The 24,032-nt window shown below is 40.1% G+C and overlaps 2 protein-coding genes across 5 annotated transcripts in view; one reads left to right on the top strand and one right to left on the bottom strand.

Moving 5' to 3' along the window:
• Positions 1–2,928, top strand: part of LOC132379139 (2-hydroxyacylsphingosine 1-beta-galactosyltransferase-like) — a 30,110-nt gene extending 27,182 nt beyond the window's left edge. For all 3 annotated transcript variants that reach the window (XM_059946747.1, XM_059946748.1, XM_059946750.1), the window contains exons 5-6: positions 1,271–1,490; positions 2,463–2,928. In XM_059946747.1, the coding sequence (XP_059802730.1) occupies positions 1,271–1,490; positions 2,463–2,790 (548 nt within the window). In that variant the 3' untranslated portion in view covers positions 2,791–2,928. The remainder of the gene's footprint in view (positions 1–1,270; positions 1,491–2,462) is intronic.
• Positions 2,929–3,336: 408 nt separating this feature from the next.
• The window catches only part of polr3a (polymerase (RNA) III (DNA directed) polypeptide A), an 82,342-nt gene continuing 61,646 nt past the window's right edge, over positions 3,337–24,032 (bottom strand). For both annotated transcript variants that reach the window (XM_059946745.1, XM_059946746.1), the window contains 9 exons: positions 23,928–24,010; positions 19,489–19,659; positions 17,267–17,360; positions 11,728–11,820; positions 10,950–11,114; positions 8,898–9,062; positions 5,365–5,496; positions 4,193–4,325; positions 3,337–4,080 (listed from right to left, as the gene is read on the bottom strand). In XM_059946745.1, the coding sequence (XP_059802728.1) occupies positions 3,932–4,080; positions 4,193–4,325; positions 5,365–5,496; positions 8,898–9,062; positions 10,950–11,114; positions 11,728–11,820; positions 17,267–17,360; positions 19,489–19,659; positions 23,928–24,010 (1,185 nt within the window). In that variant the 3' untranslated portion in view covers positions 3,337–3,931. The remainder of the gene's footprint in view (positions 4,081–4,192; positions 4,326–5,364; positions 5,497–8,897; positions 9,063–10,949; positions 11,115–11,727; positions 11,821–17,266; positions 17,361–19,488; positions 19,660–23,927; positions 24,011–24,032) is intronic.

The raw sequence follows: 24,032 nt of genomic DNA, 5'->3' as shown, positions 1-24,032 counted from the left end.
CATCAGGAAGGTAAATAAGTAAACAAACTCACTTCAGCCCAGTGAGTCAGCACTGACCATGAGACACCTATTTAACCTGAACCATCTTGATTCTCCCTATATCCCCATCAACTCTCTACTAGCGTACTTCCTAAAAATCCCTGGTGAGAACAATACAAACTTGATGTCAACATTATCAGAGGATGAAATCAAGCTTGGGCCATTGGTACCTCAAGGCAGAGGATTTGTTTGTCAAACTGCTATGCTGCCTGTTGGGTGGAGCATGATGAGGGCAAATTGGCTTTCACATTCCTGATACTGAAATAATAATTACATGTCATAAAACTACTTGGGAGGTGGCCTGTGAAATGCTCTCTACGAATGCACAGATCTGTTTTAGACCTCTTTTGGATTCAGTCATCGAGCATGGGTTGTGTATGAGTCTATTCCTGTAGGTAATTCAACCCCAAAATTCTTCTGGACAGCATAGCTGTCACTTAACAGCTCCAGTGACCCAGGTTTGATCCGGACATTGGGTGGGTGCTGTTGAGGCATTTGCATTTTCTTGTTGAGACCACATGGGTTTTCTCCTACTTCTCAGAGACCTGCAGGTTGATAGGTTAATTAGTATTGCAAATTGCCACTAATGCAGGGGTTCCCAACCTGAGATCCACAAATTCCTTCTGTGAAGGTGGTCCATGGCATAAAAAAGGTTGAGAACCCCTGCCCTAATGTGTAGTTGATGGAGATGCAGAGAAAATAAAAATGGATTAGTGTTAAGATTTTTTTTAAATTTTAGAGGTTTAGCAGAGAATCACCATTTTGGCCTAGCAAGCCTGTGCCACCAAATAACACTAAATTTGACCAATTAATTACTAACCCATGCCTTTGGAATGTGGGAGGAAACCCATGTGGTCACGAGGAGAGCATACAATATCCTTACAGACAGTAGCAGGAATTGAACCTGGATCACTGGAGCCATGAAGTTTTGTCTACTGTATACCCGATACCAGATTAATATAAATAGTTGCTAGAGTCTGTTGTGGAATTAGTTCAGTGTTGAGGTGAGTGAAATTATCCGCACTGGTTCTGGCCCGACACCAGATAGTTGCTTGAGTCCTGAAGAAAGGTCCCTGCTGAGTTTCTCTAGAATCTTGTGTGTCGCTCTAGATTTGCAGCATTTCTTGTTTATGAATGACCTGTTTCAGTGCTGTATGTCTCTACAAATATCAAGCCAGAACAGTTTTTCCTGACAATGCTAGTTATATTGACATTGGGATATTCTACTTAGGTCACCAGAATGTGAAGGCGTTTCTGAGCCATGGAGGGTTAAATGGTATCTATGAATCAATCTACCATGGTGTGCCAGTGGTAGGGATACCATTCTTTGGTGACCATTATGATGTAATGACAAGAATTCATGCCAAAGGAATGGGGATTTATCTATCCTGGAACAGAATGACAACAGAGGATATTTATCAAGCCCTTACCACAGTTCTCACGGATCAAAGGTAAGAATCCATTTGGCACGGTAGCCTAGTGGTTAGCACGTTTTACAACGCATGCTGTAAGATTGGGGTTTACTCCCTGTCACTGTCTGTGATTTTTTTCCCCCTTCTGACTGTGCTAGTTTCCTCCTGGTGTTCTGGTTTCCTCCATATTTCAAAGATGTACAGTTAGAGTTGGTGAATTGTGGGCATGTAATGTTTGTGTGACGACACTTGCAGGCTGCCCTCTGCTCAATCTTTGCTGATTTATTTGATGCAAATGATGCATTTCACTTACCTGTGACAAATAAAGCCAATCTGTACAATGGTACAGCCAGACTGACCACTTAGCTCAGCACTTTCTATGAGCAGCCCAATTAGTTCCAGTTTTCTGTCTCTATCCAAACCTTTTCCTTTTTTTCACCTTTCCCAAATGTCTTTGAGTCTATATCCACCACCTCACCAGGGCTTAACAGAGACAGCTAGTTTTATTTAAGACTGGAGATGCTGTTTGTTGGCAGTCACTACTGCATTAACTCCTGAATTACAAGCTTTAGTCTACCTTAAGGACAGCAAAAACTTGATACCGATGAAAAAGGTTTAACATTCCAGGAGCATGGGAGGGCTCTGGGCCTGTACTCAATGGAGATCAGAAGGCTGGTTACTGAGGGGAAGGAGAAGGGAAATCTCATTGAAACCTACGAGATATTGGATAGAGTGAATGTGCAGATGATATTACTATTAGTGGAAGAGTCTAAGATCAGAGGGCACAATCTCAGATTAAAGGGATGTGGAATATGTTGCTAGAGGGCACTGGAGGCCAAGTCAGAGCCTTGGGAGTAAAGGGGTTATGGATTGCAGGGGAATGGGTTGGAATAAAAAAAAAATCAGCTATGATTGTATAATAGAACAGATTCAATGGGCCAAATGGCTGGATTCTACTTCTGGATGATGTATAAACACAGTTCACTGAAATCAATTTGCTCTGATCACCAGGTACAAGAAGCAGGCTATGTACTTGTCCAAGCTGTTTCGGGATCAAGCTCTTCACCCAGTCAACCGCACAGTCTACTGGCTGGACTATGTACTACGACACGATGGAGCACCACACCTACGCCCTACCCTATATGAAATGTCCTTCTATCAGTATTACATGCTGGACGTGGTGGTTATTTTCACTACGTGTGTGATAGTACTTTGCTATTCTTTAGTCAGAGTGTTAAGAAAATTAAAAGAAAGGGTATTGCCACAGGTTAAAAGTAGTCAAATGCAGAATGGTTTTCAGAACAGAAATTCCGTATCACACGGAAAAAAAAATAAGTAATCCAGTTTACCAATTTTCAGACCACAGTGGGAAACAGATACCTCAATTGGGTTTCTTAACACCTGAAACTCAGTTGCATAAGTATTTTGTTAGCCTAATGTTATTTCTACTGAATTTTTTATATAATAAAAATTATCTTTATAAGTTGGTGGTTTCTAAAGGTGTTTCACTTATTATCTGCTGATTCCTTCTCTGCAAGGTGGCTTCAAGACGAGCTGTTAACTGAACTGAGAATGGCTGTATGGTACACCTTACTAGGAATCCAGACAAGTGTGGATCTCCTCTCACACCCTGAAAACCTTAATAATGTGCAGATCTTCAGTGAGTGTTCAGCTGGGACAGTCACAGAGCACTACACCATGGAAACAGGCCCTTTGGCCCAACTAGTATGTGCTCTGTGGGCACTTCAACTGGGCTGAGCACCAACACATTAAATGTTGAGTCTGGAACAGAAAGAGGCCCTGTTTATCAAAGTCAATCAACTGTACCACCCTTTGCAGGTGATCTTACTTCTGTTCAGAAATTACCATAAGATAGTAATGTTTAAATGAAGTGGGTTTATTCAGACACACACACACACACTGTTTAAACATCTCTACAACCCTTCAAAATCTATCCAAATGCAGGCAGACCAGAACTATGTTGCAAGCACCAAGTTTGCCACCTGAATGATGATGCCATTAGTGTCTGAGAACTTCATTGCCTTTTGAATGTTCGACTATTTCTGGTTGGTCAACATTATTACCGGCTCACACCTCAAAAACTATGCCCATTTACCAGCTTGTATCGATCACATGTTAATAGGTTTTGCCACTGTTAATAGCTTGAAGTTATAAATAATGTTAACAAACCCACGAGCTCATGAAAAATCCATGATCAGGTTTAAAATAAACATTATGACAATGAAATTAATCTCTCTTTAGCAGCCACTCAACAACGGTATCCTTTTACCAGGTCTTTCTTCTGTTGTTCAGCTTTCCTGTCTCATTTTCTGGTGTTCTGTTCAGATGTTTCTGAAGAGTTTGGTCTGAATTTTTTGAATAAAAATTCCAACCTCATTTGTAGATTTTGAGACATAACATAGGATGCTATCGCTGCCTTTGCCTAATTCTCTGGTTCAAAGCAGTCTGTGCATCTGTTGCTACGTAACCAATGGGATATGAAATTCATTATTGTCAAAAATTAAAGGTCTCTTAGGTGGGTTTGGGTCCTTGTCAGCTTTGTGGAGTAGCTTGAATAGTCCTGTTCCAATGTTCATCGGGATTCCCATGATAATGCATTCAGACACACCTTCAGAAAGAAAAGGAAGAGGTTGTTAAGATCCGAAAGGATGAAGACTGATGGCTAAATATTGTGGTCATAGATATGGTTAATCAATTCTGACACAATATGACCTGCTTACCACAGACGGAGTCCTTCTGCCCAAAGTAAGCAGCGTCAAAGAGGTGATCTGCAGTTTTCTCAAATGACGCCAACATCAGGACACTTTCTTTCATTTTTGCTAAGCCAAACCGTGTTATTCCCAGCACTTCGCCCTACAACGTTAAGGAGAGTAAAATGAAACATGTCATTATCTTTAACCTCAATAATGTACACTTGTTCAAAACTCCTAATTTGTGAACTAAATTTTGGATCAATTTTGGAAGTAGAGCAAACTTCTGGGAGAATCAAATGGAAGGGAGGGCATTTTGTAAATTCAAAACGAAGGAATTTGGAAACCCATTCTAGAACACAGAACAGCACCATACAGACCTGTGATTCGTCATGATGAGCAACCTTTTAACCCACTCAGCAGTCCCCATCTATGCAGCTCTCCATTCTTCTATTATCCATGTGCCAAGGTAAAAGTTTCTTAATTGCCTATAATATATCTGCCTCTACCACCACTCCTGGCAGGGCGCACATCCACCACTCTGTGTAAAGAATTTACCTCTGGCAACCCCCAATACTTTTTTCCAAATACCTTAAAATTATGTCCCCTTGTATCAGCCATTTCTGCACTGGGAAAAAGATTTGACTGTCCACTCAGTCTATGTCTCTTAACATCATGTACAACTCTATCAAGTTAGTTTGCGTCCTCCTTTGCTCTGAAGAGAAAAGCCCTAATTCAGTCAATCAAATTCTGTGTGAAGACACACAAGGCTTCCACTTCAAGCACGTCTATTTTTGTATTAGGATTTTTTGTAAATGCATCTTTGCAATGCAAAACCAGAGGTATACTAAACACACAAAATGCTGGTGGAACGCAGCAGGCCAGGCAGCATCTATAAGGAGAAGCACTGTCGACATTTCGGGCCGAGACCCTTCGTCAGGTATACTAAAGAAGACTGGCATCCACAAAACCTTATTCTAACAATAAATACATGAAGCCTGGTGGAAAGTAGAGTTACCTGTTTATTATACATCACTACATTGACCAGGCATAGATACTGAATTCTTCCTAGTTAAAGGCAAAGTTTTGTCCAATAGTTTTCTTGTTAAAACTGAAGAATATTCATCAGTAAAGTTTAGGACTGGGATACGAATACGGATTAAAACTGGCTCCTCTGCAATGCCTCTTGTTGTGTTAATTACCTTGTAAGTCATTAGGTCTGACAACAGCATGACATGCCTTCTGTCAATGCTCATCCCATGATTTTTCATTGTGTATTGGATCTCATGAATGATGGTGGATCGAGCACCTTCGATACCCAATGTCTTCTCTACCTGCAAAGTATTTCAAAATATGAACTGAGAAGCAGAAGTATTAACATTTCTAAATGACTCTTCAAAAGATTTGAGCTGAACACCCTGACAAGGCCTATTAGGGGGGGTGCTACAAAGATAATTACAAAGATGCCTGTTCACTCATATTTGAAGATGGCTCTTGCAAATAGGAGATGATAATTAAACTGATACAATCTTATAAATACACCTACACACTATTACACATCCCCATTATCTGCAATGGAGCAGACTCCACTTTCCTTAGTTATCCTCACAAAAGGTTTTCTATGTTAAACACATCAAATGAGGGTGTTTATTAAAAGTTAGATGCACACAATAATCACACTGCTAAAATAAATTGTGAATAGAAGTTCTATGTGATGGTTTTCATTGCTGGAACATTATTTGTAATAAATAGGTAAGCTTCTCTTTCTGGTTACTCCGGTATTGCTCACTACACTCAGTTGCCATTGTATTAGGTACACCTGCTCATCAATGCAAATATAAGCCAATCATGTGGCAGCAACTCAATGCATATAAGTACGCAGACATAATGATAATAATTATTTATATAGCAACTTTCAAACACTAAGACACAGGCTCAAAATGCTTTATATAGATTGTAAAGGTAAATCAATATAGTCATAAAAATAGGAGACAAAATTATTCTAAGTAAAGACAAGCATTATATAGAATAAAATGTAATTGAATATACCAAATTATAAGATCAACATCAACAGGCATTACGTAATCCTACAAGAAGACCAAATTTAAAATGTAGATTTTTAGAAGTGTTTGAAACACTCCACAGTACTAGTCTGTCTAGTGACATGGTCAAGAGGTTCAGTTGTTGTTCAGACCAAACATCAGAATGAGGAAGAAATGAAATTCAAGTGCTCTTTGACCATGAAATGATTGTTGGTGCCAGATGGGATGGTTGGAATATTTCAGAAATTGTTGATCTCCTTGGATTTTTATGCAGAACTGTCTCTAGAGTTTACGGAGAATGGTGTGAAAAATAAAAAAATTTCAAGTGAGCAGCAGTTCTGTGGGTGAAAACACCTTGTTAAACAGAGAGGTCAGAGGAGAATGGCCAGACTGATTCAAGCTAAAAGGAAGGTGACAGTGACTCAAATAACCACACAATTCAACAGGGGTGTGTAGAACAGCATCTCTGAACACACACGTGTTGGTGGATGGACTACATCCTTGGTGGATGGACTACAGCAGCAGCAGACCACACCACAACATTTTCCACTCCTGTACCTAATAAAGTGGCCAAGTCATCATTTCACCCATAACATAGAACTGAGGGATAGAACAGGACAAATGCACCGTTGCTCGAAAGCAGCATCACAGTATACAGGACAGTGATAAAAATCTTTTGCGTGCTAGCTGTCATTAGGGCATGGATAAAAGAGCTGGGGCGTTATACAAAATACAAGGGGTATAAATCAAGAAAATGCGAGCACTTATGCCGGATGAGACAAGGACTAGAAGTCATCAGTTAAAGGTGAAAGATGATATTAAATAGAAACCTGAGGGGAAGCTTCCTCACTCAGAGGGCAGTTAGAGTGTGGAATGAGCTGCAACCAGATGTGGCTACAAGTTCAACTGCAATGTTTAAGAGAAGTTTGGATAGTTTCATACATGGATGACAGGGGTATGGAGATCTCGATCTGAGTACAGTTCATGGGACTAGGCAGACTAACAGTTTGGCATAGACCAGATAGGCAAAAGGGCTTTTTCAGTGTTGTATTGCTCTATGACTCTATTATGTTTCAGTTGTATACATCACTGGTGAGGCTGCACCTGAAGTACTGTATACAGTGTTGGTTACCTTCTTAAAGGAAAGGTATGTTTAAACTGCAAAGAGTGCAGAAAAGATTCACAAGGATGTTGCCAGGACTAAAGAGTGGCTGGCCAGGGTAAGTCTTTATTCCTTGAAACAAAGGAGAATGAAGGGCAAACCTAATAGAAATATTTAAAATTATGAAAGACATAGGTAAGATAGATGGACAAGTCTTTCCCCAGTGTGAGGCAGGCCAAAACTAACAGGCATCAATTTAGGACAAGAGGAAAAAGATCTAAAAGGGACCTGAAGGGCAAATTTTTCACCGAGGATGGTGAGCATATGGAGTGAGCCAGCTGCCAGAGGAAGTGGTTGAGGCAGATACAATAGTATCAATAAAGGAGCACTTGGGAGGGGTACATGCAAAGCTAGAAGGGATATGGGTAAGTAACTGGAACTAGCTAGGTGGGCATTATAATTGGCACGGAGTGGTTGAGGTGAATTGCTCTATGGCAGGATATAGGAATTGTATAAAAATGCAAGAACTATTCTAATTTTTGTTTCTTTCATTGCTAATACCAGATTTGGCTTCGAGTCAGAGCACAGAAACAGATCATTTGGCTCACAGTGTTCATGCTGACCAGAGGGCACCTATCTCTGTTGTTTAAATTCCATTTTTGAAACACCCTCTCACATCGTGTCTTCAAGAACAAAAACAAGTATTCAAGGTAAATCTTCAGATTTCAGCAGGCCATCTTCAGATTTATACTGATTCAGCTTTGGATCAAGCACAGGATGAGAAGACATAAACTTTGCCGAGTACAGTAACTCAGTTACTGGTGACTGAATGAAAGGATGGATGCTCTCCACTAGATGCAAGAAAGTTCCCACAGTTAGGGGCGGCATGGTAATATAGTGGTAAGTGTCATGCTATTAGAGCACCAGGCACCCAGGTTCAATTCTGCTGTCTGTAAGGAGTTTGCACGTTCTCCCTGTGACTGCATGGGTTTCCTCTGGATGCTCCGGTTTCCTCCCACATTCCAAAAGATGTAAGGGACAGTAAGTTAGTTGAGCAGCGTGGGCTCATTGGGCCAGAAGGACCTGCTCCCATGCTGGATTTCTAAATAACAAAATACACACCTTATATTGCACCTGAATAACCTTGAAACCATATTCCTGAACATGGATTTCTTTCAGCAAGTACTCCACCCCTTTCCTCCTTCCGCTCACCTCTCCCTGGTGCCCCTCCACCTTTCCTTTCTGCTAAGGTCCACTCACCTCTCCTATCAGATTGCTTATCTTCAGCCCTTTACCTTTTCCAGCTATCATCCGCCAGTTTCTAACTTCCCCCTCCCCCTCACCTGGCTTCACCTGTCCCCATCTTATTCTAGCTTCAACTCCTTGTCTTTCCAGTCCTGAAGAAGGGTCTCAGTCCAAAACATTGACCTTTTATTCCCCTCTATAGGTAATGTCTGATCAGCTGAGTTCCTCCAGCATTTTGTGCTTTGGATTTCCAGCATCTTTGGAATCTCGTGTTCAGCATCCAATCATTGCAGAATGTAGTGCAGACACAGGGTATGAAACTAAGAAGAGTTGTGAACAACCTTACCTCATAAGTGTTGTTTGATGTCGTGTGTGTTCCTTTAACCCCATGGGTTGCCATGACAGCACGCAAATTATCTCCTTCCACCAGTAGTTTGTACTTCTCCTTTCCGCTCTGCTCATCAATATGAATGACTGCCCTGGAGACCTCTGGGATGCCCTGGACAACAATCTGAAACATTTCACTGTGTCAGATGGATTTTCTTCAATGCTTTATCACACAGTAAAGTGCTGGCAAAGCACACATGCAAATTTAAATACCCAAGGTACCATATCCATTTTTATCTTTAAGCATCACACAAAAGATTCACTGAATGTGACCACAAATTTGGATATTCCCCACATGTGAATCCAACTTCAGTGCCGTAAACTTGCTATTTACTCCAGCGCAAGACACAAGGTATGAGAGGAAAAGCACTTTTATTCTAAGCAGAGATTGTTCTGATCTGGAACTCTCTACTTCTGAGGTCTAAGGTTGTTGAAAGTTCTGATTCTCAAAAGGGGAACTGTGAGAAACTAATCTGTCAGATCATGGGGAAAGAGTGGGGGAAATAGGAGTGATTTGAATACTCAACAGGTTGCCAACATGGACTTGTTGGCATGAATGGCCTCCTATAATAATTCCAAGTTCATCTGTCACAATTCTCCAACATTTTCTTACAGTTTGATAGATGACTGACATTACATCTCAGCATAATAATAAATTTCCCTTCTCTTTTCCTGACAATTATTATCCTTCAATCATCAAGTTCCTGAATAGGCATAGATAACTTCATTCATCTCTACACTAAACTGACTCCACAATCTATGGACTCTCTTTCAAGGATTCTGCAACTCATTATCTCAGCATTATTTATTTATTTTTCATTATTTGCCCTATTTGTCCTTTCCCTCTTCTGCAAACACTCGTAGCTTGTCAGTCATTGCTAAGTAGAATTTTTCATAAATTCTATTTTATTTCTTTATTTTCCTACAATGCCTGAAAGAAAATAAATCTCAAAAAAGTGGTGACATATACTGTACGTATTTTAATAATAAACTTACTTTGAATTATACACTTCAGTTTACTTCAAAAGTAAGGTATACCAATCTGTATTTACAAATTTGTTGATATTTTCCCTTTGGCCAATAAGCCTGCTGAGGAGAGAGAGGTTCAGATTGCTATCTGAAGCTCAGTCATCACCTCCTGACATCAGGCCCTCGAACCAGAGGGTTCACCCCACTCACTCACCACATCAATGTTCCCACAACCGACTGATTCACTTTCAAGGACTCTTCATCTCATCATCTTGATATTAATTACTTAATTATTTATTCTTTTTTTAAAATTGGGGGACTGCTTCATTGAGCGCCTCTGCATCATTTACCGCAAGCAGGACTTCCTGGCGGCCAAACACTTAAATTCCAATTCCCATTCTGACGTGTCAGTCCATGGCCTCCTCTTGTGCCAAGATGAGGCCACCCTTAGGGTGGACGAGCAACACTTTATATTCTGTCCTCATAGCTTCCAACTTGATGGCACGAATACCGATTTCCCCTTCCGGTAAACAAATCCACCCTCTCTCTGCTATTCCCTTTTCTGACCTCTTACCTCTTTTCACGTGCTTATTACTTCCCTCTGGGTCCCTTCCACCTTCCCTTTCTCCTATGATCTATTTTTCTATCCTATCAGATTGCTTCTTCTCCAGCACCTTGTCTCTTCCCACCCACCCGGCTTTACCTTTCACCTTCCAGGTAGCTTCCTTCCCCTTCCCCCACCTTTTTATTCTGGCATCTTCCCCCTTCCTTCTCCGTTCTGAAGAAAGGCCTCAGCCCAAAACATTAACTATCTAGTCATCTCCATAGATGCTGCCTGACCTCCTGAGTTCCTCCAGCATTCTGTGTTTGTTACTATATTTTCTACCTGGTTTTCGCATGGTTTATTGTCTTTTGCACAGTTTTTTTTTTGTCCAGCTTGTGTGCAATTTGTTGCAAATGTCTGCAAGGAAAATGAATCTCAGGCTTCTATGGTGACACATATGTACTTTGATAATAAATTTAGTTTGTCTTTGCACCTGACCTTTGGCAGCTCTTCTTTTAGATACTGAAGCACGTAATACATTGAACTTTTGCTGTTCTCTCGAGGTGTGACACACACGACTGCTTCACCGTGAACCACAACATCTCCTGGTTTCACCCGCAGTTTCGATGTGCAAATGGAGTATCTCACAGTTTCCGCATTTACCTTGAAAGCAAAGGAAAGTTAAAAACGCCTCGACTCATGGTGCTAGACACTGCCACTATTTGGCCAAATGGACCATACAACAGTACAGGCCCTTCGTCCCACAATGTTTTGTTAACCTCTTCAGCTAACCATGATTGTACAAAGGTACAGGACACCCCAAAGTTGTTTAGAAATACAACACTGCAGCACAGTACAGGCCCTTTGACCAAGCTTTTAACCGAGTTCAAGATCAATCTAATCTGTCCTTCCCACAAGTTCTCCATTTTTCTTTCATTCATGTGTCTAAGAGTTTCTTAACTGTTCCTAAAGTATCTGCCTCTATCGCGCCTGACAGTGTGTTCCACACAACTAACATGCTCTGTGTGCTTGCCTCTGACACTGCCCTACCCCCACCCCCACTCCATACTTTCCTCCAAACACCCATTTCTACCCTGGTAAAAATTCTCTGGCAATCCATTTTCATCAAGTTTTTAAACCTCAAAATCAGTTTTGGCCCAAGCAGCAAATGAAAGCCCAATGACCTCAATCGTCAGCTCTTCCTCCTTCTCCAGCGATGCTGCTTGAGTCAGCCATTTCTAGCACGTACTCTTTGTTTTTGACACGTGTTATTTACCTCCAGTCTCAGTAATCGGATTCTCTCCAGGGAAAGCTTGATGAGAATGAAGCAGTCATCAGGCAGGAAAACCTCTTCAATGTACTCTGAGATCTGCAAATTGGAGACAACTAGACTGATAAAGGTTGCTGCTGGTTACCGGTTTCAGTCAAGACACTGCATGTGTTTTCCAGTAGGACACATTATTCTAATTTTTATAAAACCAGCAGGACATATATTTGAATTGATTCTCCCTAGTTCGTGGTGTTCAGTTTTTGTGGTGGCTATCTCCCTTTGCAGGTGTGTGAATAATTCCACAGTGACTTTGCCTTTCCCTTTCCTATTTGCAAGATACTGCTGGTATAGGTATTGTTGTTCATTAGGTGAAAACCCCTCTGTAGGGTTTTTAATGGTTCCTAGAACAGTTCAAAAGCAGCCATTTCCTTAACTTACTGGCAGAGAGTAAATTATAGGGAAAACATAATCTCTACATCTAGTTATCACTCTTCAGAAGAAATGAAGCAATAAGTTCACCTCTGATGCTCTGAAGCACCTTCATCTCTCCCTGATGAGCAACTCCATACTCCAGAAGTCAATCTAGTAAGCCACCTTTAGCGTTCCACTGCCTTAAGTGGATCCTTTCTTAAGTAGAGAGACCAGACCTCTAATGTGTCACCATAACTATATAATTGCAGGAAGACAATTTTCCTCTCGTACTTGAGACAATATTGTTTGCCCCAATAATGCTTAACCGACTCTCATTGATTTATGTACAAGAATACTCAGGTCCTCTTAACACCAGCATATTTCAGCCGCAGTCAAGTTAACATTGTGTTTTACCAAAATGGATGACCTCACTTTAAAAGAAATTCTGCAGAAATCCAGAGCAGCACACAGAGTATCAATGTGTGGATGAGAGGACCAAGTGTAATATATCCAAACCTGCCATGAGGAGGATGCAGACAGCTTCAAGTGGACACAGACCATCAAATAAATAGGCAGTTACATCGTAGATATAATAGAATATGTATATGAGATCAACAAACACAAAATGCTGGAGGAACTCAGCAGGTCAGACAGCATCTACAGAAAGAAATAAACAGTCCATGTATATGGTCCAGGTTTGATGAAGGGTCTTGGCCTGAAAGGTCGAATGTTCATTTCTCTTCATAGATACTGCTGGACCTGCTGAATTCTTCCAGGATTTTGTTTGCTGATCTCATATTTATCCACAAATTATTTTATCTACTATGTAACTGATCAGTTTGGATTGGCAACAACATCTCCTCCACAATCACCATCAGCAAAGGAACACAAGGATGTGTGTTTAGCCCCCTGCTCGACTCATTTTACACCTATGACTGTGTGGCTGAGTACAGTTCTAACACCTATGACCTATCACCTATGAAATCATCGTCACAATAATAACCTCTCACTCAATGTCATTAAGACCAAGGAATTGATAGTAGACTTCAGGAGAGAGAAACCAGAAGTCCATGAGCCAGTAATCACCGGAATTCAGAGGTGGAGAGGGTCAGCAACTTTAAATTCCCGGGTGTCAGTATCTCAGAGGACCTGTCCTGGACCCATCATATAAATATAATTGCAAAGAAAGCACAACAGTGCCTCTACCTCCTCAGGAGTCTGTGGAGGTTCGGCATGTCATCAAAAATCTTGGCAAACTTCTAGATATGTGGTGGAAACTGTGCTGACTGGCTGCATTAAGGCCTGCTATGTCTTTTGAGTGGAAAAAGGTAGTGGATTCAGCCCAGTACATCACTGGTAAAAGTTTCCTGACCATTGATCACATCTACATGAATTGTTGCCACAGAAAAGCAGCATCCATTATCAAAGATCCTCACCACCCAGGTCATGCCAAGTTAACAACTTTCACGACACATGCTGGTGATAATAAACCTGATTCTGATGCTCTTTTCTCACTGCTGCTGTCAGGTAGAAGGTACAAGAGCCTCAGGACTTGCATCACCAGATTCAACAACAGTTATTACCTCTTAACTATCAGGCTCTTGAACAAAAGGGGATAACTACACTCATTTAAGAACACTTTTATCTTGTTATTTTATGGTCGTTATTTATTGCTATTTATTTACATCTGCATTTGCACAGTTTGTTTACAGTTTACAGTTCCTGATGTCTATAATTTACAGATCCTGTTTACAGCTACTGTTTGATAGATTTACTGGGTATTCCCTCAGGAAAAAGAATCACAGGGTTGTATGCGGTGACATGTATGTACTCTGACAATACATTTTACTTTGAACTTTTATTTATTTTGTTGTCCATTTCCCTTGAAGCTCCTCTGCATCCTCCTCATGGCAAGCCTGAATATATTATACTTTGTCCTCTCATACATTGTGGACAGCTCTCAGGCCCAGCAGCAGTATGAGGAAGACCCCACTAGACATATCTGTGTCCATTAATTCCTATTGTTTCCGGCCCGATCTTTAACGCATACTTGCATATGATCACCAAACCATGTAGTTATTTATTATATAAACTTCTCATTGAAACCTGTCCAAAAATCAAAATATACTATGCTCACTAATTTGCTCTCATTTATTCTGCTATTTACAAACTCTCAAAAATAAGTTTCCTTTCATAAATAGGATTACACTTAGACCTCGCATAGCGCTGATTTGTTCTAACGCGTTAATTTTTTATTGAAATTTTAAAAAGTGACAAATTCATTTTAAACAACACTTAAAACTTAAGAGTAGCCACCATTACAGTAAACATTCAATCAGCCAATGAGAGCACTTTACATACTGTAGGCTCTGAGCCACTCACAGCCAATCATGTATTAGTGCTCTGCCTTCCCTGCATGTGTAAACATTCTTGCTTCCTCGCCAATTTATTCTATTTTTTTCACCCATAAAGTCTGGAAAACGGCCTGCAACTTCTAGTGAGGGTAGTACATTTAAGATATCTCAGAAAAGCATTGGCATGGATGTGAAGCTACAAGTGAAATGGTGTTTAGAAGCTGGTGAGTGTCAGGATGATGTTGGCATTTCTCTGAAATTGGCTACATTGATGATCAGAACAATTATAAAACATGCAGACAAGGCAAAAGCTTCTGCAACGATGACCTCAAAGTTATCATCAACAAAGGTGACTCTGATAATACATTTTACTTTGAACTGATCATTCAACGGGCTATTTGCTTGAAAAAATGGAAAATATACTAAATACATGGGTGGTTGATCAAACTCAAAGAAACATGCCCCTAAGCCAATTGATAATAACGGAAAAGACGAGAAGCATCTTCAAACATATTTAAGAAGATGAAGAAGATATGTTGGTACCATTCAGTCAGCAGAGGTTGGACTGATAGACTTAAACAGAGCTGCAACCTCCATAGCATATGTATCTCTGGTGAAGTGGCTATGCAGACAGCAAGGCAGCCCAGGATATTCCTGCAACACTGAAGGCCATAATCAAAAAGGACAAGTTTGTCTTCAATGTGGATGAAATGGGCCTATTTTGGAAAAGAATGCCTTCTCATACTTTCATCTCACGAGAAGAGAAACGAGCATCTGGATTCATGGCTGCTAAGGACCAATTAACTCTCTTGCTAGGAAGCAACGCTAAAGGTGACTTTAAGTTAAAGGCTATGATTGTGTATCTCTCTGACCATGAGCAATGAAAGGCATTTTAAATTCTACCAGTGATTTGGAAAACAAACAAGAGAGTCTGGGTGATGATTGAGGTTTTCCCAAATTGGTTTGTGTTTTTGTCCAGCAGTGAAGTGGTATTGTGAGGAACATGACCTTGAACCTAAAGCATTATTGGTGCTTGATAATGCCCCAGGCCACCCTAAGAATCTTCATATGCTTTGGACCTGCATTCCTGTAGACCTTCCTCCAACACCACTCCATTATTCCAGCCAATGGATCAAGAAGTAATATTGAATTTTAAAGCCTACTGTCTTCACCACGCATTCAAGCACCTTGTAGAGGGAAACAGTCAAGATTAACAATCCTCAGGCAATTTTGGAAAATCTACAACATCATGAAAGCTGGAGACAATATCAGAGCAGCCTGGGATGAAGTAACTTCAAACTGCATGAATGGAGTGTGGAAGAAGCCACAACTAGAAGCATGCACCAACAACCTAGGGTTTCTTGCAGAACCAGTCATCCAAAATATCATTGAACTGGCCAATGAAGTGGGATTAGAGAATGTTAATGATGGCAGTGTTGCTGCATTCTCATGGTGAGAGTCTTAATAACGGAGAGCTTCGAGAATTGACAGAGCAACACAGCCTGAGTAAATCTGAGGACACGGATTGAGAAGAGGAAAGATCAGCAAGAAAACTCACCACAAACTTCTCAGCACTGGCACCACCATGATCACCTAAATCCTGACCCTAACTGGGAGTGAAGGAATAAAGCAGTTCTCGATACGATTTCCTGCTACCAAGAACTGCTTCATGAGAGGGAACTTAAGAAGACAGTCAAATCTCGACGTCCACTTGAAGAAGAAGCCAAAGTTAGAGGGGGACTCACAGCCTGGTCCCTCCACTAAGATGTAACCACCACTCGCTTCCCTCCTCTCCTGCTGCGATGTGTTGCTGCTCCACTGATATACTAATAGGTTAGGCCTATTTGCGTGTTTGTTACTCCACAAATTAATATGTATACATAAATTACTAACATATATTATCGATTTTTCTTATCAGGCACACATGTCCATTTACATAATGTTATAGTGACCTCACATAGTGCTAATTTACATAGTGCACCACCTCCGAGGAACACATCCTCAGCGTTAAGCAGGGTCTGAGTGTACACCTGATCTTATTCTTAGTCATACTGCCTGCATCAGGCTAACTAGCTTTGTCTCTGCTTCCATTTTTTTCAGATTCTAATCTGCGGAAACTGTTCTTGAATCTATGAAATTTTAGATGAAGCTGACAACTTGTGCAAACCACCATCTTAAATAACCAGCTCGGTAGCGTAGTGGTTAACTCAACACTTTGGGATTCAATTCCTGCTGCTGTTTGTAAGGAGCCTGTACGCTCTCTCCTGTGACTCCCACATTCCAAAGACATAAGGGTTAGGGTTAGTAAGCTGTTGGTATCCTATACTGGCACCAGAGTGTGGCAAAATTTGTGGGCTGCCCCAGCACACCCTGTGCTGGTCACTAATGTAAACGATACATTTTTTTATGTATATGTGATAAATAAATCTAATCTTTATGTCTGCAGATAAAGTGGAGGTGATCCACTGCATGCATTCCATGTGTCCCCACATGGCCTTTGGGGAGAGTTTCAGGATGTGAAATTTCCAAGTCAGGGTGGTGTCTGTCTTGAAGGTCACTGGCACTATAATACCATTTTACTAACTGCTACGCTACTGTGCTGCCTCAAGGGTATACAATGGACATAATCAAGATACGTTTTCTAGTTTGGGGAAGATGTAACTAAAACGTATTTAACATTTAAACACTTCATGATGGTTGCACACATTAATTAAAATTCAAGACATTTGAGATTAAACCTTGATCATTTGAGATTAAACCTTGAACACAAGTTAACCTACTTCTCCCAACAAAGTCTTTTCAATTCTTCCTTTCACCAGTCGAGCAAAATCAGCATTGTCGTCTTGATCAAGATGTGCTGTGATAATCGGGGTGCTGCAAACAGAGCGAAACCATAATCAGTCACACACTGATAGAAAAAACTAGATGATAAGCTTAGGTGACTGACATGCTACAGCACAGGAAGTGGATGACTTAGCCTAAATGATTGGTGCTAGCATCCAGTACAATCCCAACAGCTCCCCTCACCTTTGAGGTGCCAATCCAAATCTCCTTTGAAATCCCTCATTGACAACCCCGACAGGTAGTGAGTTCCAGATCTTGATTACATTCAGCAGACAAATTTTCCTTGCATTCTTTTAGGCAAATTAAAATTGTGGCCTTAGGTCCTAGGACCATCCACAAATGGGAACGCTGCCCTCCATTTACACTATTTTATTGACTTTATTTAGAGATACAGCACGTAAGTGGCCCTTCTGGCCAAATGAGCCCATGCCACCCAATTACACTCATGACCAATTAATCTACAGACTGGTACGCCCTGGAGTGTGGGAGGAAACCCAAGCACCCAGAAGAAACCCACTGGTACTGCAATAGCTATGGTATTTTGCTGTCCCCATAAAGGTTAGCTTTATTTGTTGCACATATGTTGAAACACACAGCAAAATATGTCAATTTATGTCAACAAGCAGCCTGCAAGTGTCGCCATGTTTCTGGCACCAACACAGCATGTCCACAAATTACCTAACCCAACCCATATGTCTTAGAATTTGGAGGAAACTGGCTCATCTGGAGGAAATGGGGAGAACATACAAACTCTTTACACACAATGGTGGGAATTGAACCCTGATTGCAGGCATTGTAGTAGCATTATGCCAACCTTTACTTTACCATGCCAGAAAAGAAAGAGATTAATGCTTTTCTCTATCTCCTTTGCTCCAACAAGGATATCCCCCAGTCTCTCTAGTTTAACCCAAAGCTGAACATCCTCAGCCCATGAACAACGGTATTAAATCTTTTGTAGGGCCTTTAATAAAATTATCATAACCTCCTTCCAGTGAGGTAACCAGAATTGGGACTTCCAAGTAGTTCTGATCAATATTTCTTACAAATTTATCTTTCTCTGAGTCTGAATCACAGGATTAGTTAATCTGTATTTAACTCCTTTCAAATGTGCCTTTCTATCTTTCAAACACATATCGACATAAATCCTTCTGTTGCTGCTCTCTACCATCCAATTAATAACGCCTCTCGTTTTTTTTCTGGTTTCCTCCCTCATTCTAAGACATATGAGTTAGAGTTAGGTAAGTTATGGGGATGCTATGTTGGCATTGGAAGCACAGCGACAATAGTGGGCTGCCCCAAGCACAATCCTCTTGACTGTGTGGTTGTTGACACAACGATGCATTTCACTATATATTTTGATGTACATGTGACAAAAATGTTAGTCAGGTAATTAAAGTACTGGAACAATCCATAAACAGATGTGGTTTGGGAAATTTCAGTATCTGTTGATGAATCTGGAAAAGGTGTGAAAAGCAGCCACTGACTTGATCTTTATAGGCTCTTGGTTGCAATAAAAAGCACATTTGGTGTTTCAGGAATCAATCTATGACCAAGACGTTCCAGCATCCCCCTTGTTCATCACTTTATTAGCATTTCCCAGCATCCCTTCGTTCCTCAATAACAGAGTTGTAGCAAAATATGCACACAGAAAAGAATGGACATGAAAATAAAAGTTTAATTCCTAACTCAATGCATAACAGGTTATTCCAAAAGAGAGCCAGTGCATACTGGAATTTACAACCTCTTGTATGCAAGCTGCTTTCATATTAGAATTACAAATTACAAAGTGATCCTGCAAAAGCTCCCTTCTGAAAAGCATTGTATGTTTATTAAAACAAAAACTTCACACCACCTTAAATATTACCTCAGGTAGTCAATCTGATCATTCTAGTTAGACCACCTCCTCAACCCCTCTTATCTACTACCCCAGTCATGGTACTGTAAACACTTTAAACCACTTTTTATAATGCTGTTTACATTTTAAACATACACTGGTATTCAAATATATATGCATGTTATCACATATCTGTACTTTATTATAATTGTTGAATATTGTTTCTTACTGCATGTTGTACTGACACAGTACAGCAAATTCCTAATAAAAGACCTGTTGACCCTTGAATAAAAGGCAAGGTAATGGAACTATTTGTGAATTTACCTTATTGATTTTGATGCATTGATGATTTCCTTTATTCTGGGTACACCCAGAGTGATGTTCATGGAAGCAACGCCAGCAAAATGGAAGGTCTTCAATGTCATCTGTGTGCCCGGCTCTCCTATACTTTGTGCACACAAAGCACCAACAGCAGAACCAGGCTCCATCTGAGCTCTTCAGCAGAGAAACAGGGAAGATATCAGGAAAAAACACACTTCCTACATCAATGAATTTTAATTTAAGAGATTATATGCTTGGCAAAATACCAATAAGCTGTTCAGACCATAAAGACAAAGGAGCAGAATTGGGCCATTCCACCAGCCAGAACATCCTTACACCTGTGAAGAAACCATCTAATAGGCTCATTAAACATCCAATCCACTCCCGTTACAGATTTGCCAACAACCTCAGGGATCTCTGAATGTGTCATAAGACAGTAAACCAAAGGAACAGAATTAGGCCACTCAGCCCATCAAGTCTTCTCCGTCATTCCATCATAGCTGATATTTTTCTCCACCCTGGAACACCTGTCTCCTGTCTTCTCCAAAGCCTGAGAGTATAAAGTGGTATTTCTGTTCTTTTTGCTAATGTAGACTCAACATAGACACTCTCCACTCTATCAAGGCCTTTCAATATTCAGTTGGATTCAATGAAATCCTACCCCTGCCACCACATTCTTCTAAACTCCAGCAAGTAACAGGCCCAGACCCATCAAATGTTTCTCATGTGTTAACCTTTCATTTGCTGGATAACTTCCGTGAACCTCCACAGATCCTCTCCAATGCCAGCACACCCTTTCTGAGATATGGGGCCCAAAACTGCTCACAATACTCTGTATAGTTTGACCAAAGCCTTATAAAGACCATGACCTTAAAGGGGAAAAAATACCAAAACGAGAAATCAGTGTTGATACCATCGGGATAGAGGCTACCGAGATGGAATATGAGGTGTTGTTCCTCCACCCTGAGAGTGGCAAAAAAGGAGGCTATGGACCAGCAAGTCAAAACAGGAATGGGGATAGGAATTAAAATGGTTTGACCACTGAGAAATTCCGCTTTTGGCTGATGGAGCCAGAGGTGTTCAACAAATCCTTTCTGAGATATGAGGCCCAAAAATACTCACAAAACTTCAAATTAACATAACGTAAGAATTGCAACATAAGGATTCAGAAAGTGAAGTTCATTCACTCCTCAAGCTGCTCAGTAATTAGATATCATGGAAGATCTCTTATCTCAACACCATCTTCCTGCCCTACCCTTACATTCTTTCATTTATTTGGTTTCCAGAAACTGACTGATTTTGGTATAAAGTGCAATCAAAAACTGAATTTCACAATCCTCAGGATACAAATTTCCGAGATACACCATCTTCTGAGTGCAGGAATTTCTCATCATTTCAGTCAATCATGGCCAACTCCATAACTTGTCTGTGACCCCTGGCTCAGGACTCTTTATCTAAGGGAAACATCTTCCCCATACTGGGGCCTTTGGACATGGAGAAAGAGTACCCTATAACGGGGAACCTAGGACCAGAGGGCACAGCCTCAGAATAGAAGGACATCCCTTTAGAAAAGAGGTGAGGAGTGTTGTGTTTGTTATTGAGGGATAGTTCAGAGCTCACTGGGATACCAGCATGCAGGATACTCAATTGAACTTTATTGATAACTCTGCTTGTACAATGTGTGAACTCCTCCCATGTGGGAGTGGCTAACGGAGTGGCATAGAAATAACACTATTAACTACCACTACAAGGAGGAATTTGCTTCGCCTGAGGGTAGAGAATCTATTAAATCCATTGCCACAGATGGCTGTGGAGGGCAAGTCTTTGGGTATCTTTAAAGTGGAGGTTGAAATGTTCTTGTTTAGTAAAACTGTCAAAGGTTATAAGGAAAAGGAAGGACAATGGGGTACAGAGAGACATAAATCAGCCATGATGGAATGATGCAGCAGATCAAATGGGCCAAATGGCCTAATTCTGCTCCTATGTCTTATGGACCTTTAGATATCTTGTATGAGTACTTTCCTCAAGTTCATCTTACTGAAGCTGTGTTTATCTAAAAAGAATGAAAAACTGAGGTTGCAATCAGACACAAGTTTATACTGTTCAAGATTTTCTGAGGACAGTGTATAATGATGGGGTCTGATTGGTGGTAAATTGATTCACACCCATCTCACTGAATTAAAGTGACAGTCATTTCAGATATAAATCAGAAACTATTTGAAAGAACCATCCAAGCAGTCACACATTTCTGCTCTTTTACTATAGCTCAATACATTTCCCCTTTCAAATGCTTATTCAATCAACATTTGAAATGACAACTGAATCCAATTCCACCAACCTTTCAATACAGGATCATGAACAACACACCGTGTGAATAAAAAACACTTTCTGCTTGTTATTTTTGATCTTCGTTTTGGCAATCACTGTACATCTGTGCTCTGCGTTTAACCTTTTCAGGATTTTGAACACTTATCAAATCTTGCTTCAATCTGCTCCGCTTAAGGACCAATAGAAATCAGTATTTGTTTTTATATAAAGTTTTCCATCACTAGTTATTCTGAGATTTAAAATGAAATCTGCTTCCACCATGCATTCAGTTTATTGAAGACAATAACTTGCTGCCATTCAACACAATTAAAAAGTTATTTTTAAAAGGCAGGACTGTGCCAGCATCATAGATTGGCAGGCAATGTAAAGTAAATTCATTATCTAAGTACATATATGGTAACATGTAACACCCTGAGATTCAATTTCTTTTGGGCACACACAGTGAGTACAAAGAAACACAATAGATTCAATGAAAAACCGCACACAAGACAGACAAACAAACCAATGTTCAAAAGACAACAAACTGTGCAAATATGAAAAGAAAAAAATTATAATAAAAATAAATAAACAATAAATATCGAGAACAGGGGTAAATTAATTTGAATGTAGTTACTCCCTGTGGTTCAAAAACATGATGGTCGAGGGGTAATAACTGTTCCTGAACCTAGTGATGTGGCTCCTGAGGCCCCTGTACCTTCTTCACACAAGAGCAGCACACTTCGTAGATGTGCTCAACGGTGAGAGGGTTTCACCCAGTGATAGACTATGTAAATTATGAAGGTTCTTGCTCCATCTGCTGGTGTCTATCTAAATTGCATTTATCTTGAAGAACATGATGCAAACAGCCTATATATTAACATTTAATTTAGAAATACATGTCTGAGACTGAAAACTTATATAAAGGCCCTTGGTTCTGACCATAGATGACTTCATAACATGTTCATGGTTTATGCTTATGTATCAAAGAAATGCCATACTGCTTAAGGTATCATCTTTTGGATAGCAGATTAAACCAAGACCTTGTTTGCTCTTTCAGCCAATGACAGATTCCATGATTCTACTTATATAGGAGCATGAAAGCTGTCCTCCCACAATGGTGCCTGGTTTCCAACTTACAGTTATTCAATCAACAATATTAACATAATTTAAACACTAATCTCCATTTATTTTGATCTTTATGGACACTATTCCTTACGTTACACTTTCAAACAACTTGATTTCTCTAAAGCATGTTGGGACTGAGCAGGTCAGACAGCATCTACGGAGGAGGAACAGTTGGCATTTTGTGCGAGACCCTTCATCAGGACTAAATACAAAAGATTCTACAGATGCTGGAAGAACTCAGCAAGTCAGGCAGTCTCTATGGAGAGGAGCCAATAGTCAACATTTTGGGCTAAGACCCTTCATCCGGGCTAAACACAGTTCATTCCCTCCACAGATGCTGCCTGACTTGTTGAGTTCCTTCAGCATACTGTGTGTGTTGCTCAAGATTTCCAGTATCCCCAGAATCTCGTGTTTAACATTTAAAGACATTTTCTTTCTTCCTCTCTATGATTACACATTAGATAGGATTAAATCTAAACATATTTAGAATGCTGACAAATAAATTCCATATGACAGCCATATACATTAAATATATCAGTACTATTGGGGATATGACAATGCAGATTTGGCATTGTGGTTGCACCAAACTTCAAACATGCCTCTTCTCAAGCAAGATGTTGATTAGAAACACTTCAATCTGATAGCTGAACAAACCAAGCTTTAAAACTTGTATCAAAATTTTCAAGCAAAATTATATTTTCATCACTATGCTTTACTCTTTAACGGACCATTTTCAAAACTAAAAATTCTCAAATGTGAAAAGTTTTTTTGAGAAATACATTAAGCCAGAAAAAGAAAATACAATGCTTTGACAAAATGTACTTCAGAATTAGTATTTTAGCTGAAGATTACAAATGTTCCCCAAATAAAGTGGAAAAAAAACCAAAGTGCAGTAACAATAACATATGATTTTACCCAAAGAATACATTGTTAGAATGAAACTACTTTTTGATTGGAATGCTGAAAATTGATGACAATTTACACTTAAAACAGAACAGCAGATATCTCACCTCATGTACTTGTCCCTGCAGGTTTCTAGAAATTTGTTTATTTGCGTAGGTGTTATTCTGTCCAATTGATACAGAACTCTAGGCTAAAGAAATGAGAATTTAGTA

Source organism: Hypanus sabinus, chromosome 21 (assembly GCF_030144855.1).
Source record: "Hypanus sabinus isolate sHypSab1 chromosome 21, sHypSab1.hap1, whole genome shotgun sequence".
Lineage (NCBI taxonomy): Eukaryota > Metazoa > Chordata > Chondrichthyes > Myliobatiformes > Dasyatidae > Hypanus > Hypanus sabinus.
Note: the sequence above shows the minus strand (reverse complement) of the source record. Positions and strands in the feature narration are given on the sequence as shown.